The sequence below is a fragment of the Thunnus maccoyii genome, chromosome 1, assembly GCF_910596095.1.
Source record: "Thunnus maccoyii chromosome 1, fThuMac1.1, whole genome shotgun sequence".
Lineage (NCBI taxonomy): Eukaryota > Metazoa > Chordata > Actinopteri > Scombriformes > Scombridae > Thunnus > Thunnus maccoyii.
The window spans coordinates 4,158,679-4,174,987 of NC_056533.1; the positions used below are offsets into that span (position 1 = coordinate 4,158,679).

The 16,309-nt window shown below is 38.8% G+C and overlaps 1 protein-coding gene across 2 annotated transcripts in view; it reads right to left on the reverse strand.

The window, feature by feature from the left end:
* Window positions 1-11,698, reverse strand: part of ano1a (anoctamin 1, calcium activated chloride channel a) — a 67,263-nt gene extending 55,565 nt beyond the window's left edge. The window contains exon 1 of one of the 2 annotated variants that reach the window (XM_042411918.1): window positions 11,558-11,698. Coding sequence is in view for 1 of the 2 variants with exons in the window: in XM_042411910.1 (XP_042267844.1) it covers window positions 9,101-9,170 (70 nt within the window). In the remaining variant the exon portion in view is untranslated. Of the gene's footprint in view, window positions 1-9,100; window positions 9,477-11,557 lie in introns of those variants that run through there. The other variant, XM_042411910.1, reaches the window with a different exon arrangement.
* Window positions 11,699-16,309: the final 4,611 nt, after the last annotated feature.

Here is a 16,309-nt window from a genome sequence, read left to right on the forward strand (position 1 = left end):
TATATTTAGCGGAGTCCCAGAGCCACTTCTGGGATAAGCTCCGGCGGCCGCATCAAAAACGGTGGGATCCCGATGTAAGAAAGCTCCAGGATTTACATATACCCACTTAAAAATGCGCAAGGATATGTAACAATATAGTTTTGTGACAGAACTTTAACTTCAGTGATTTTATTTCGCAAATACCAGGTAGAGTGTAACTGCAATAAAATTTACAAAGGCTTGGCACATCGCATGCAAAGCAAGGAATTTCTGTGTGACCTTGGACTCATGTATGATGCACTGTCTGAACTTGCAAACCTGTGCCAGCAACTCCAGGCCCACTCAATCACACTTTTGAGAGCGGAACAGCTTCTGTAGTGCATCGTCTCAGTGCTGGTGTTCAAAGACTCTCCAGGAGGGAAATTGCAGGAGGCACTGAAAGCACAGGCTCAAGAACATTTTGGATCAGTTTCCCTGGAGTCAAATGCAAAGTTCAAACCAATCAATGCAAAGCACTTCCTACAAAGTCTGATCAACAACACGGAAAAGTGCCTCTAATTTGAAGGTGAAATGCTTCGTGATCTCAGCATTCCACACACAAGCAAATGGCCATCAAAACCTGGCATACAGGATGGTGAGTCACAAGTGAAACAACTGACCGCGCTTCAATCTTTGTGAAGACCGAGGAGTTAATGGTATGAGAGATTTCCTTGAGCACCCACACAGTGAGCCTGAAAGCCTAAAACCACTCATACGATGCATGCAGACCATCCCTTGCAGTGCAGTATGAAAGGGGTTTCAGTCTTATGAACAATGCATGCACGGACAAGAGATTTACAATGTTGTTGTCCAGTGTAAATAATTTGATGACAATCAGCATCAATGGGCCCCCTGTAAGTCTTTTTGAGTGAAGGAGGTACGTCACAACATGGTTGAGGAGCCGTTGCTCTGCTATGCAAGCGAGGAGGCAAAGCACACTTCAGATGCCTGACTACAAACATATTTGGACAGCTTTGTAGACTACCAGGCTAGTTACCCCATGAACCCCCTTCTTACCCCCCTACAAACATTATGCTACTGCTCTGTAGCCACCCCACGCCTCCTCTTCTTACCCCACCCCAAGGACACTGCCAGCAAACAGAAGAAACTGGACCAGGTGGAACAGGAACTGGGCTGTCTGTAAGTGTTCCATCCTTTTTCCAGGGCTTGTGGGCTAACACACAGTGAACCCAGTATGCATTATTTGATGGTGTTGATAAATACCTTTTCAGCCTTTATTTATTAAGGAGTTTCGTCTTCGTCTCGCAGCAGTTCTTGGATGCTTTCCCCTGCATTTAATCCGATACGTAGCTTGAGTTTGACAATGGTTTGGATTGTGATGAAACTCAATGTGCAAGTGCACCATTGACTGTCAAAGCAGTTAATGACTCCTCTGTCTCCTCCAGCTGGGCAAAATCACCAGGGATGGTGATTAACACTACAATGGTAAAAAATCAGTCCAAAGTGTTTAAATCTCCCAGCTGTAAATGTCATTGGCTGTTAAAGTTTTGGGTTGCTTATAATAAATTGTTAATAACACATACCCAGTCTTTCAGAATGTTCTAAATTATGCGTGGATGAATGTACTGTATGCGTCAGTGAGTGTGGTGGTGCTTATGGGGTGTCGCTCCAGGAGGGGCTCGTATGAGGCTGGGAGGGAATCATCACAGTATACAACACACTAGACTACACCACTACTCACAGCTGTGGATGGCTCTCTGTATCAAGGAAGAGTGTATGCTGTAAATAAAGAGATAAACTCTCCACCATGTGCAGGAAACAGCTGTCACCATTGATACTGATAGACTCGCTTAACTGTTATTAGGTTATATTACGAGCAGTCACTGTAAAAGTAGAATATGCCCAAAATATGCATGTGCTTATTCAAGGTTTCTTTAAGACCTGCAGGACAAGCTACTGTCCACTTTCACAGTTTACAGATGTAGAACGTCTCCCGACAGGACAATGTTTTATTGTATTACTTTAACATTACTACCTACAGCAGGTAAGAGAAAATATTACATTAATAAATTAGTAATAATTAATTGAAGACTCTCTAGTATCTGTTTTTTCTTGAGGAAACTGAATTAAGTGCTTTTTAAAGTCGTTTTAAAACCTGCAGATACAATGTTATTGTTGTTGTGCAGTTATTGTGCTGTGATCCAGCTGTCATGTGATTTGTTTGATGTCGTCATTGTACAATTCCAGCCAGTACTGTCTATGAAAATATGTATTACTTAATAGTTTGTATTCTCCCAGGGGAACACAGATGACCCATCAAGAACATCTTCAGTGTGTAATGAAGCTCTGACCAGATGACAGATCAGTCAAGATACAGCAATATACTGAAAGCACACGATTAATTATCCAAGTCTTTATCTCTATCTGCACCTACAGTGGATCACAGTCAAGGAATATGATATTACAACAACTCTGACTCTATAGTTAATTAATAAAAACTCAGGAGGAACCATGATAAGGAACACAGTTTAATGTCTAACAAATTAGCATACTTCCCAAAATGTCAGAGATATACAATATGTTGTATCACTTTACTTAGATTAGTACAGTTCCTCATGTAAACATGAGGAACTGTACTAATCTAAGTAAATGAATAATAAATAAAACACATTTTGGAGTGGAGGGGGACTTTCAATGTTGATGAGGCTCAAAGTTGTGTAGTCGCTCTCTAGTCTTCTTATTGTTACATCTGCTTTTTCCGGACATTTAATCACAGACAATTTCCTCAACTTCAAGTGTAAATTAGCAGTGATAAATCAGTTTCAGCAGCCATTTGTACACATTTCTATTCCTTGTGTCCATATTTTGCAGCCCTTCATAAGAACACCCCAAAATACATACTGCATTCACCCAAACAGAGATTTTTAGAGGTGCCATTATAGCACTTTGACAATGAAAATTATTGGAAAACACTAGTGAATAAGGACAAACTCTATCCCACTCATTTGTGCCCAAAAAAGGGTCACAGATTCTAAATCAAGCTGACTGTTTGAACAGGTAAAGACGGCCGCCATACTAGTCAGAGGCTTAAACGATGGGTTCACAGTTTTTAAAGTTTGTCTTAAAACAACAGTCAGGAGCCCAAATGAGCATTGTAACAGATATTTCTTGCTGTAATCATTCCTCCTGTTCATACCGACCATTAGAAGATCCCTTCATAATGCACTTACAATGTAAATGATGGAAGACAAGAGCCACAATATTGTTTTAAGTAAAAATGTATTTAAAAGTTTATCTAAAGATAATATGAAGCTACAGCCATTTGAAATAGTCAAATAAAGTGGATATCTACCAAATTTAAAGTATTTTTAGTAAAAAATCTCCATCTCAACAGAGTGTTTCCCTCTTCAGCTGCAGTGGAAGTATAGTAACAAAAAGAGGAACTTGGACACCAAAAACACTAACTTTGAAAGATATCTAGTTGATCACTTTGGACAGCTGAAACCTCATAGTAGCCTCAGGTAAACTTTTAAATACATTTTTCATCTAAAAACACATTGAAATTCACATTGAATATTGATTCTAATGGTCTGTATGAACAAGAGGAATGATTATGGCAAGAAAAACCAGTTTCAGTGTTCATTTGGGCTCCTGACTGTTGATTTAAGACAGACATGAAAAATTGTGAGGCCGTCTTTTAAACATATGGGACCATATGTGACCATAATATGGTCATAAGTTTAGAAAAGTCATCTTACCAATGTTAGAGTGACCTTCTTTGCCCTACGATACACAGAACAGTCAGTTCCCATTACTTTACAACATACACAATGACATTTATGCACAATCATAGTGCTCACTTCCAGAAATTGTGAGTGTGATTGCAGTATGGCCTTCAGTCACCATTTGAAAAACTTGGTTTTCCTATAATTTAAAGTGAAATGAGAGCTGATGAAATCGAACTGTAAGAATAATCACAGTTGTTCCTCTGATTATGACATTATGACAAATAATAGACACACTGGGCTTAAAATTTACTTTGGCTGGATATTTTTCTTTAAAGGACTATGCTGGTGTTTTGATATATTGGAGCGCATTAACAATCACAAACTACACATCAAATACATTTTGAATAAGTCTGGTCTGTAAAACAGAAAAAAAAAAGAGCTGGGAGATGTTAAACAGCCTTGTTGAGCTCAGGGGAACTGCAGAGTCGGGTGATGATTCTCTATGTTCATCAGAATGAGCAACACCTTTCATATTATACAGTTATTTGGTTTATTGCTAATATAAAATATTGATAAGTGCAGCTTTATGCATATTTTTTTGACAGATTTACTACTTTTCAGGCAGTGAAATAATGACGTGACAGTGAAATAATGTATTTTTTTATTATTTGTATTATCACCAGGTCATAATTCAGCTGCAGGCAGTGACCATTTCAACAACTGATTGTTCTCTGAGGCAATGCTACTAGAAGATCAAATCCAAAGCAGCAGGCAAACATGGATGTTGTGAAAATGTGAATAAAATCACAAAAACATGTAATGTTCTTTGTAATGACTCACCCCTGTCAAGTTTCAATGCTCTGTAAATTGATGTTCATAGTGTCCTGAAATGAACTGAAACCAGTGACTGTCTGCAAGGTACAAAGTCTGTTTAAAACCTCAAAGTATGGCAATAATATAAAGTATAAGCAATTTAGTTAATGGGCTTAAATACACAAACCACCACTGTGGTCCATTAAAGCGGCGCAAGACCACCTCACGACAGTGGTTGCAAATGTTATTGAGTAGTAATCTGTTGAAGACTGTCTGAATCTCTGTCTTCAAAAACCTGTAAAGTAATGTTGGTGAGGTGGTTTGTAGTTAATGGACTAAAACACACAAACCCACCAGTGCTGTGTGGTTCTTTAAAGCTACATGAGACAACTGTGCATGCTGGTGGCTGCAAATGGCTGCAAAGGTATGTTTTCAGGAATGTTTCTTTCACTGTGTCTTCAGTTGGATGTTTGAGCTTCTCTGGCAAGAATGATGTATGTTCAGAATTTGTTTACACTTTCATCTGCTGAAGGGGAAAGTTTCTCCATGCTCACATGGAATCTCAGTATAAGACATGTACCTACAAGCATGATTTGTGACATCACAACTAGTATGTTTAGTATGATTTTGTAATTACAGGAACCACATTTTCCTGTTGCTTTAATGAGACGGAGTGAATAATGCAAAATTTGCGAGTAATCAGTGTAATTTCCCTAGTGCAGGTGCCCCAACAGCAGTCACACAATTGAGCTTTATTACTGTTGCTATGGCTATCCACAGTTTAAAGTGCCCTTTCACTCAAAAACATGTTTTTCTTGTTCCTAAAGTTGGATGTTTGAGCTTCATTGTGCAGAATGACGTATTGCACATACATCATTTTGACATTTTGAGTTTGACACTAAAAGGCTGTTTTCACATTCATCTGCTGAAAGTGGAAAGTTTCTCTGTGCTCACTGAAAATCCAATTTTAAAGGGCGGGCCTATGACAAGGATTTGTGACATCACAACTCGTTTGGAGCCAATCCTGGTCCAGTATTCAGCTTACACAACTGTGATGTGGAAACTTGAAGCCTCCAATGGACTTTACAGTGAAATAGGAAACAACTTGTGTCCAGCAGTTAAACTTTTAAAATTAAATATATTTGCATATTTATAGATATGGTATAACTTTTAAGTAGATAATTAACTAAAATAAATAACTTTTTGTGGAAAAACTATATCAGACACAAATTACTCAAAGTAGAATATTTTATATACATCTTAAAACATATCTGGAAGGGATCTTTAATATAATGCTGGTTACTTGTAGTCAATAGCTGATTGGATCTTTAAAGTGTCCAAGCAGGGGGAATAATCACTGGGAAGTAGGTTCCAGACTACCCTGGTAGTGAGTCCCCTCTTTTTGATGCTGCACATAAGAGATTAGCTGAAAATATTTACAGCCCCTCATAGCTGCTATATCTCATTTTACAGTGGGTGCAAGTAGCTTGTTTATTATACGGAACAAAAAAACTTTTAGAAGCCAAGAGTGGTGGATGGAGTGAAAGCCAGCATTTTAAAAAAAATCACTCTTGGGAAGGAGGTTGGTGTCGATGGTTGTGTGTACAAAGTGTATGACTTTGACACAGCAGACTGCAGTTCACATTCCGCCTCCAACCAACAGTCATCATGATCTTTCCCTCTTTACCAAGTAGTTTAGTTGCCACAACACAGCCAAACCTTAACCATAGAGGTTTTTGCAACAAACAACCTATTTTGTTGAGTGGAATATAATATGCAATGGGGTTTATGGACAATGTGGTCTTGTTTTAACAAGCAGTAAGAATACCACATTAGTTTTTTTTCCAGCTAGGCCTCCTTTCTTTAAAGCAAATATAAAGAGGCATCACAATTAATATGACAGTGAATCACTGAGGCCTATATGTGCACTTGACCTCCAAGCTGTGAGGTAATACCGTCTCAGACAGGGAAATGCCTCAGGTGAAGTGTGCAGTAAGCATGAGGGGATAGATACGGTTTGTTTATAGTCTATGCTGGTTCAAATACCTGAAACAAACTTGATTTTACATGTCTGGCAGGACAGGTTTGACCCTGTACAGTACAGCAGCCTCTTGTGCATGCCTTAACACGCCTACATTAATACAAATCAAACATGAATAAATTTCTATGCCACATTTAATTATAGTCCTTTTAACATATGTTTTTAATTCAATTAGACACAGTTAATGCACAGATAAAAAGGAAATACATAAGGGTGTGTAATGTATTTCATCTCATTTCATTTCTTTATTTGATTTGTTTTTATTTAAATCTTTTTTTTTATTTTAAATCTTCCATACTTATAAACCCAGTCGTGCAACTATTAATCAATGTGTGGTCTACAGTATGTCCTATGTAATATTTCATGTATGTTTCATTCTATGAATAATGCATTTGGTAAACTAGTCTGAGTTAGTCACAGGAAATCCTCAAGCCTGTAATCAGAAAACATCTTTTTAAAGTAATGTACAATAATATAAAATAGTTCTATTTTGTAGGTTATTATATGCAGTTATAGGTATTCCATAACAACACATCCCTGCCCAGTACTTGATATTATCTGCCAAATGTCTTGGAAGAGAGCCTAGACAGGCGGCACCCAGCGTGAGTCTTGGATTTACTATCACAACATGAAATGTTTTCAGTATAAATCAACTTTTACCACTACGATGAGTCCATCTGTCTAAAATTACAATCTAGTTGTGTACAATAGGTTGTCATTTTATTTTTATGTCCACCTAAATATGCAAAAATCAGCATGTTGGTATGGTAACAGGTTAGAAATTGTAAAATGTTTCCACAGATCAAGATATAATCAGCAATTTCTAATGAACAAGCTAATTAGATCAGAGGCCTGATAATGATAATGTCTCCATATAAAAACTGTAACAATCATTTTGTATTAAGAACTAGTAGGCTACTGGGAAGGCACAAGAAGGTAGCAGAAGCCAGAAAACACACAACCTGCTGAAATATGAAGCGTTAAACCTCAGGACAGCTATCAACCTGCCATGCCTGATGATCCGGGGCGGTTTACACTTATCATAAGAAAATCTACCAGGATGTAACAGTACTATTGACAATGATGACTCTGTGAGTGATGTGACCTGGCAGTGTGTTTACACAGCCATCAACCCCTGTCTGTACATATCAACCACTAATATTTATATGACAGAAAGTGGTCCTTATTTCGTAGGAAAGAGCTACACACCCACAATTCCCATAAATCTTTTCCATTTTAATTCTATGAATAAATGTCTCAGCATATTGCCTTCTTCACATTAAAATAATCAAATCAAAACAGATCATCTGAGTGACATTTATACTGTATGTTTCACTTCAAATTAATGTTTGCCTCATTGATCCAAGTTGTTATTTTGTGTTTAAAGCTGCACTCGTCAATATTTTATATTAACAATGGTTTGAATAATTACGTGTAGTGTCAGAGGGGTCACTAATAGTGACAAACCCCCAGAGAATGATCACCCCCCACCCCCGACCTGCCCAGCACCACACAGCAGACAAAGTTAGATATTTCACTCAGGAGTTGATAGAGACTAAAACAGAGCCAGGTGTACACAAACATGATTCCACATGAATGATAATGCGTCTCCATGTCTGTGGTTGTGTAAATAAGCGACTGTTTGGTAATGCACTCACCATAACGACTTTATACAGTGATAATATGTCATTGTTGTGTTAATAGATTGTTTTGCTGCCCCCAGTGGCAAAAGAAAACTAATTAACTCACTAACTAACTACTACTACAACAAAGAAATTGATGCAGCTTTAATTGTATTCAAATTCTCAAATGTTTCAAAGATCTCACTCTGAGAGAAATGTTCTCAGTTTATGAGAACTTTGATGTGATGATACATGTAAAGAGATGAGTGATAATATCAGGTTATTATCCAGCTGCCCTACTATATGTGAAAAAAAAAGAGAAAACAGAACTATTCCTTTAAGACAGGGTAAACTGTTTTGTTGTGGTTATGCTTGGGTTTACATGTCACACACAAATGACTTTTCCAACTAACTGCACAAATGTGGCATGAGACCAGGTTAAAGCAAACAGAGCTAGAGTGTGATGGAGCTGCTGTCAAAAAAACAAATATTGCTTGTGCGGGCAGCCTATTATAAAATCCGAACTATCCCTTTAAGGTTGTAAGAAGTAAAAACAGTAAACGGACATCCTTTCTGTACCAGCAGGCCTGTACTATGCTTGCATGGTGAAATTACTATCATGTGTAGCACTCATATCCATCAGCATCTTAATGTAAAAAGCTAAGTCGATGAACTCCAGGTAGCACTGATGAGAGGGCTCCCTCCATAAAAACATGTGGCGCTGTATCAGTGCGCCCATGTGCGTATTATCAACAGCCACAATCCAACTAGCTGAGCCAGAGGGAATGTAGGGACATCTCTGACAGTGAGTGCAAAGCATTATTTTCTCCCAACGCGTCTTAATTCAGCGAGTGCGCACAAATCCAACGTTTCTGACATTTTTAAAAGAAATCCATGCGGGAATAAAGCGCTCTTACCGGGTTCCTCTGTACTATCATGATGATTCAAGCTCCCAACCAGCTCATCTCCATCATCTCGACGCTCCATTTGGTTTAAAGGGGGCTCAGGGTCCTCACAGAGACCCTTACCAGATCTACTCTGCCGTCGCTCTCCACAACAGCATCTATCCCTCCGTTTACTCCGTGGCTTCACAGCCGCCTGCGCTGTTGCATGGAAACGCTGGACGGAGAGCTACCACTTATACATCCTTTGGGGAAAGCTGATAGACTAAAAGATGTCAAACAGTTCCTTGCTGAATCTGTCTAAAAGGAGTGGGAAAGGCTTGTATGCACACAGAGAATTGATCTAAATGAGATAATTGCAGAAGCTGTTCCCAGTCTGAGTAAATCCTGCCTGAATGACATGTGTCAGAATGAGACTATTCTATGCAAAGACACGTCTCCTCCGCGTGTGAGGACGCTCTCTGTCTAAATGACATTATCCACTCACGGCAGTGGAGTGATAACGCGCAGGGAAGCACAGTATAAATCGTGCCAAAACGGTTCAGAATGATGTTGCATTCAATTCCCATAGGAAAAACAGAATAGCTTGGATTCTCGGTTTACCTGCCCTCTGCTCTTCTAGGTTTTCAACTGGTAGAATTGAGACTGTTCATCTCAGCTGTCAGCTAGTTCATGATACGAGAGTTTTGGAGTGGAGCAAATGCCCTATAAAAGGCGATAGTGCTGTGTTATGTGGCCGGCTACAAATAGTCTATGAGTATTTGACCACTATTATTACTGTAACACCTGTATGTTTTAGTTCAGGTAAGGCTAATATAATGTTGGTAAATTGATTGCATCATCATAAATTATGCTGATAGGTCGGGGTTAGAGCAAGACTGGTCATAGTTTCATCAGCCATGACTTGAGAAACAGGTTAATTTATCAGATAATAGATGTAATACTTCCTCATCCAAATGGTTAAAGGAGTATTAGATGATTCTGGAAATATCTTCTCAACAGCAGTAAGTGTTGTTAAATTGTCTTCGGCCTTTTTCAGAGTTCACTGGGTCTTGTCTATAATGCATTATAAACATACTGTGTTATGATCTGCTAATAGCACTGTACAATTATAGTTTTAAGCACTCATAAATATTCATAATGCTTTATAAAAATAATGATAACACAAATAGGAAGTGTTACCGTTTTTTTAAATCAGATGGTTAGCTCTGTGACTCAAATGTGATGATAATACATGAAAAGCATGAACTAGAGATAGCGTAAAAGAGGGTTTTGCTCACAGCATATTGACAACTGACCTGACTGAATCTACATACTTTAACTTTACTCATTTTAAAAACATAAGACATCTCTTTTTGCGCAAATAAAGCTATTATGGGGTGACATATTAAGTGTGAAAAATTAGGGGAAAGTATGCTTCCAGTAGCTATAACCATGAGACTTTAAAGCCTTGGCATTTCCTATGGGTCTTGAATGCAGCATTGTTCTCCAGCTCGAGCATCACTGCGCCAGCTGGTGCCGCCCACACGCGCTGGGGTCTTCCAGTAGGCGCGAGGTGAGCAGAGCGCACGAGCGAATGCTGTAGTGGTCTCGCACAGAGACAGACAACATCACAGCAAACAGCAGAGCGGCATTAAAGGTCGCACTAACACCTCCTGGAATAGAATTTGAAGAGGCTCCCAAAACACATAAGCAACAGTAACTGATCAACATGAAGCAATTCTTTAAGTTCAGGTATGTTAAATAAGCTGCGTAATGGACAGTTTGTCGCTTTAAGTCGTTTTTACTACATCTCTCGATTCAATAACGACAAAAGGAAACATTTTCTTCGTTAATCGGTTCCTTTCCCTTCATCTCTACAACTATGTATGGATGTGTAGACTGTAGCCTGGCTGCTGTCAGTGACCACGACGCGCTCCTTACACCCGGAGCTTACAGGGAGAGATACGGAGCGCATTCACACTTCGCACAGCCCTTCATCGGACACCTATGCGGACCGTCTGCGCCCTAGGCGTACATAAAAAATAACGAGGCTTCAAATCCGAATGTAGATGCAGTATTATGTCCACAGATATTTTTTTCCCCTCGCTTCATACACACACCAACCATTGAACAGTCATCTCTGGCGTAATCAGACACATGGGAAACCTCAGAAATGCGCCTCAGGACATAAAGCATCAGTTAAGCCTCACGCGACCCTAGGTATAAAGGAAACTCCCAAATATTTACCACTTTCTTTTTTATATTGAAGTCAAAATCACCACCCAGTGACTGTTTACTATTATTCAAAGTACGGCAGAAACAATAATGAGACGTGACACATCATGAATAGCCTGAGGAAGAGAAACCTAACAAAAGAAAATAATGTGCCCAGCCATTAATAAACACAAAGAATGAAAGAAGAGCAATGAAATGCAGGTTTCAGCCCGATTTAAAGGAAAGTAATGAGTAGGATTTGAAATGAATATTTACCTTGTCTCCAGAGTTAGAGAGGATCCGTTCGGGTAGAAGGTAAAAAGGACTAAGTGCAGGTATTGGCCAGGTAACACTTCCCACTCACCTGTGCGCAGACAGGGCGGAGGAGGAAGTGCTTCTGGCCTCCTCAGGTAAAGTCTCTCCTCCCACACAGCAGCTCTGGGAGAACATGAAGTCATTGGTGGGTTATGCAACGTGACAATGTAAAGACCAAGGACTGCTGATTGGCCAGGAGCCCGGAGAGAGAATATTCTAAAATAAACCTACAGTAAATGTTCTATAAGATCCGCACCTGTGCACCTGTCTTTTATTTTGGTTGATGATCAAATATCTGCAGGTTTGTTTTTCTCATCTTTATGTAATGTTACTGGACTGAGATAACATGTTTTCAGCAAAGCAGACAAAGAGTCTCCACATGAGACAAACATTCACATACAGGCGTGTGTGGACTTGCAGTAGACCGCCGGGTGGCTTTCCAGTTCCGAAACACACCCCCACCCCTGCACTCACTCTGAGAAGAGGATGGTCATTCAAAGTGACATAGGAGTCAATGCAAAGCAATCGAAGTAGAGTTCCTATGAGAGAAATAATGTTGTGACTTATCAGCATACAGTGTATGGAAGAGTCAGATTGGCTTGTGCAAACCAACCAACCAAAAGTCTCCATCCAGGTGTGTTTTCCTATCAACATTTAAAGATAGATATCTAAATTTACATATATTTACATATAAATGGGTCTTTCCAAGGTGCTAGAAATTGTTTTTGACGTGGTTCACACAGTACACACAGAATAAAAACATACATGTGGCCAAAACATACACATAGTGTTAATATACTGTATTATACATGAGTCAAAGCGCTAAAAAATGGCAGGTGAGTGAGATAAATTGCAACACTTTAACAGGTGTGTTAAAGCCACAAGAGTGGCAAATCAAAACCAGGGAGTGCTGTTTGCAAAATATTTCCCAAACGGGTGTCAGTGTGGACACAGTGGGGGACTGATGATTGAAATTCAAGCCTTATGAGGGCTGTAGGTAAGCGCCGGAGCAGGGATTGTCTGAGGGAAGGGAACTGTGCATTTACACGATCAAGGCTTTGTCCTCCTATTGTGTTTCTCACGAATACCAAGACTTCCATGGCCCTGGGTGTTGTTTTACAGGCCACACCCAAACCTTCAACAAGACTCAGAAAGACTCAGAAAGAGGGCTGCCATCACTGAAATACAAAGTGGTAATGGCTACAGCATGGCTAGTTTCTTTTCCTGTGTAGCCATGATTTAAAACAAATCACAAAACACATCTGGGTAATACATTTTATTTCATACAACAATGGAATATTTAAAAGAAAATAAGATACAGATAAAGAAATCAGAAGAAACAAATTGCTAAAAAAGGACACAAGAGAAGTAGAAGCACACATAAATCTACTTCTGTGCATTGGGGTTTGTAATAGTATGGAGCCAATAAAAGTTTTATTTCTTGTCATGATCTTCCACAAAAGCACACCTAGAAGAGGTCACAGCACCGTACATCCACACGAGGATTCTCAGGTTTAACCGTGAGCATACACATCATCCCACACATGCATACTTTCAAGGAAAATCTTTGGTTCTGTCGTCACTACAGGTATGTGAAGTGTATCCTACTCTATGAGTCATAGCTGTTCTCGTTAACTAATGCTGATGCAAGAGTCACCACTGAAATCCACCCAAGAGTTTTAGCTTTCAAACCAGTTCTACAGAAGTGTGAATGTTATGTTAATTCACGGCATGGTTTCCACAGAACAGCAGCTAGTTTGTAATGTAGTTCTTTATTTAGCCAGCTGGAAAACAGGATTACAATAAGGAAATTACTATTATTTATTTGCATTTATCATTATAAATAAATTTACTTTATTAATTTCTCCTCACTATGACTGAGTAGAGAAAAAAAAGCCCAATCCCACCATCAAACAAAGCATATTAACACCAATAACCTGCCACACATAATGATATATATTATTTTAAGAGGCTGAATCAACAGAAAAACAAAATACATATTGTTAAATATCTTTGCTGATATACACTTTCCTTTTATACACATACTGTATATTAGTGACTTTGTGTCCACAAATATAAGCAAGATACAATGAAAACTCCCAGAGTGGTGCCCCGAGAAACAGCAGAATTCACTGTCACATTTCTTAAAATAACCTTGATGTTTGAAACGTCAGCCGTGAAGAATGCCTTCTGTTAGAACTATTAATAATAATAGCACAAGTTGTGTTTTGTTTTAAGATTAAAACCTACTGCCCTCACTGCAGCAGACTGGAGTCAGACTGCAGTAACTGAGAGATGCATGTTAAATGCATGTGTGAAGGTCTAAGATCAAGTCACGTCTAACCTTTCCCCCATAGTGCTGGTGGAAAGGGGCCCACCCAAGAAAACAGGTCTGTGTTGCAGTACAGTGCTAACTATGTCTGATACTCATTTCATCCACCCAACAGTAACTGTTTTGTTTTTTTTTAAATGAAAAAAATAGATTAACAGATAATTTCAACCTGGTGACCTGAGCTGTATGGCTTCAGAGTGTCATGTCAACACATCCCTTTATGTGCATCACTGTAGTATATCTGCAAAAAAAAAAAAAAAATTCCACACGAAAGTGCAGTTTCCTCACATTCCTGAGAAAAGTGACAAAGTGAAGTAAAGTAGTGGACAGTAGTGGAATGTTAAGAAATTCATCCTCTTGTCCTTGATCTTGACCTTGTAGTGACCATGAACCTGCTCCAGATGGGAGCCGGTAGAATCACACAGGCATCGTTTTATGAAAAAGTACTTACCCAGCATCCAAAGCCAAGACTATAGTATCTGATGTTGTCACGATGATGGATCCACAGCTGTAGAAAATCCCACCCGCCTAGGTTAAACAGTAGGTGGACAGGACTTAGCCTTAACCTGACACAGGTACACCTGTCAAAAGTTCCGTCTCAGACCATGTTCAGTCCTTTGTATCATTGTTCGGGTGGTTAATATCGGAGGACCCTTTTACTGTAAATTAGGGACTGATTAGGGGGTCGGAAGAGGAGGAGGGTCTTGTAATTTTTCTTTTATCTAAAGGTGGGGTAGTCTGACTTCTTTTGAGGAGCAGGGGAGGGTGTTTCATTTTTTTCTTGTCCTAAATGGATAATTTATTATATTTTAGCCTTCCTTTGCAATATAGTAAATGGTTACATCAAAGAGACAACTGTCAGCACAAATGCAGAGGACAACAGATCTATTTCTGTGCAGTGGGTCACACATTAGATATTTAAGTTTAAGTTCAGGTACATGATTAAACAAGTTGTAACATTTTAACACTATTATAGTATTTGACATATTGCTGGGAGGGTTTTACAGTTTTCAAGTCAAGAGGAAGGTTCGAAGAAAACTTCCATAATCTTGGGTAGGGCCTTGCTTTTTTCTGAAATTTTCTTGAAAAAAATAAAATTTTGCCCTCATGACCTCAGGAAGACTAGCGACCTCTTTGTGGAAGCTAATAGGGACCCAAATAAAGAATAAGAATAAGAATCACCACCCCAATAATGCTTGCACAGTCCCTAGTCCTGGTTGAATGAGTTTAACGTTACGTTATGCAAATTGCCATTAATTTAGATCAACTTTACTGTTCTTATCAATAATAGTTTCCAATTGTTTGTGGCTTACAAAACATCTGTAGCAGGTAAAGTAGAGGTGACACACTTGGGATCAAGTTTTGCCACCCAACCTCCAGCATCAAATTCAGCTCAACATTTCAAATAGTGCCAACAACCAACTCGGAATAATCAAGAAGCTTCTTCATCTCTCAGTTATGAGTGAATGTACTGAGCATACATGTCAAGTCTCAGACTGAAGGTGTGAGTTTCTCAGCATCCCTCTATTGACTCCAGCCACCTCTGTCACCTCCATGTGCTCCCATCTTCTCACCAAAGAACAAATTGTACTCTGGTGGAAATTTTGAAGAGGAATTTGGACCAGTAATACAGCAATATTGTGTTTCTGACCTCGACACAATGTGTGTGCTGTGATGCTGCCAGAACCTTTTGAATCTCTAACGTACCTTTTCAGTGCTTTTATTCCACGTGCTTTTCAGTGAGCTGGATTTATTCTTAGCATGAATGGCCTCAATGGTTCTGAGATTCCCAGCTGTCATCCACTACAACACAAGATCCTTGTCTGTGCTGGCTCTTAACATTGTGAATAAACACATGGAGACAGATACTGCCAAGAATTCAAATTCTTCAGGGTGATACAATACACAATCTCTGTATCAATGATTTGTTCTTCTTTGTAGGTGTTATTGTCCTGTGTAGAAAAATCACATTTAAGCCAGAAAATACAAGTTTCATCAAAGGAACCTGGAGTGGACCTCAGGTTGGATGAGTAACAAAGAAATATTTGGTAACACCTTCTATGACGCCCATAATGCATTATAAACATACTTATAATGTGTTATAATCTGCTTAAAGCGCTGTATAATTATAGTTATAAGCACTTGTGAATATTCATAATTCTTTATAACAATAATCATAACGCATTATAAAACATTTTATAATGACTTATAAGGTCAAGGTAATCGCTGGTCATTCATTGACTTTTTTTGCAAGGAAAAAGTGTATTATAATTATCATAGTTGTAATACATTATAATCACTGTTATAATGCATTATAATGTGATTATAAGTTACTCTTTAAGTAAACTAAGTCTTTCTTTAAGTAAAGTGAGAAAAATGTC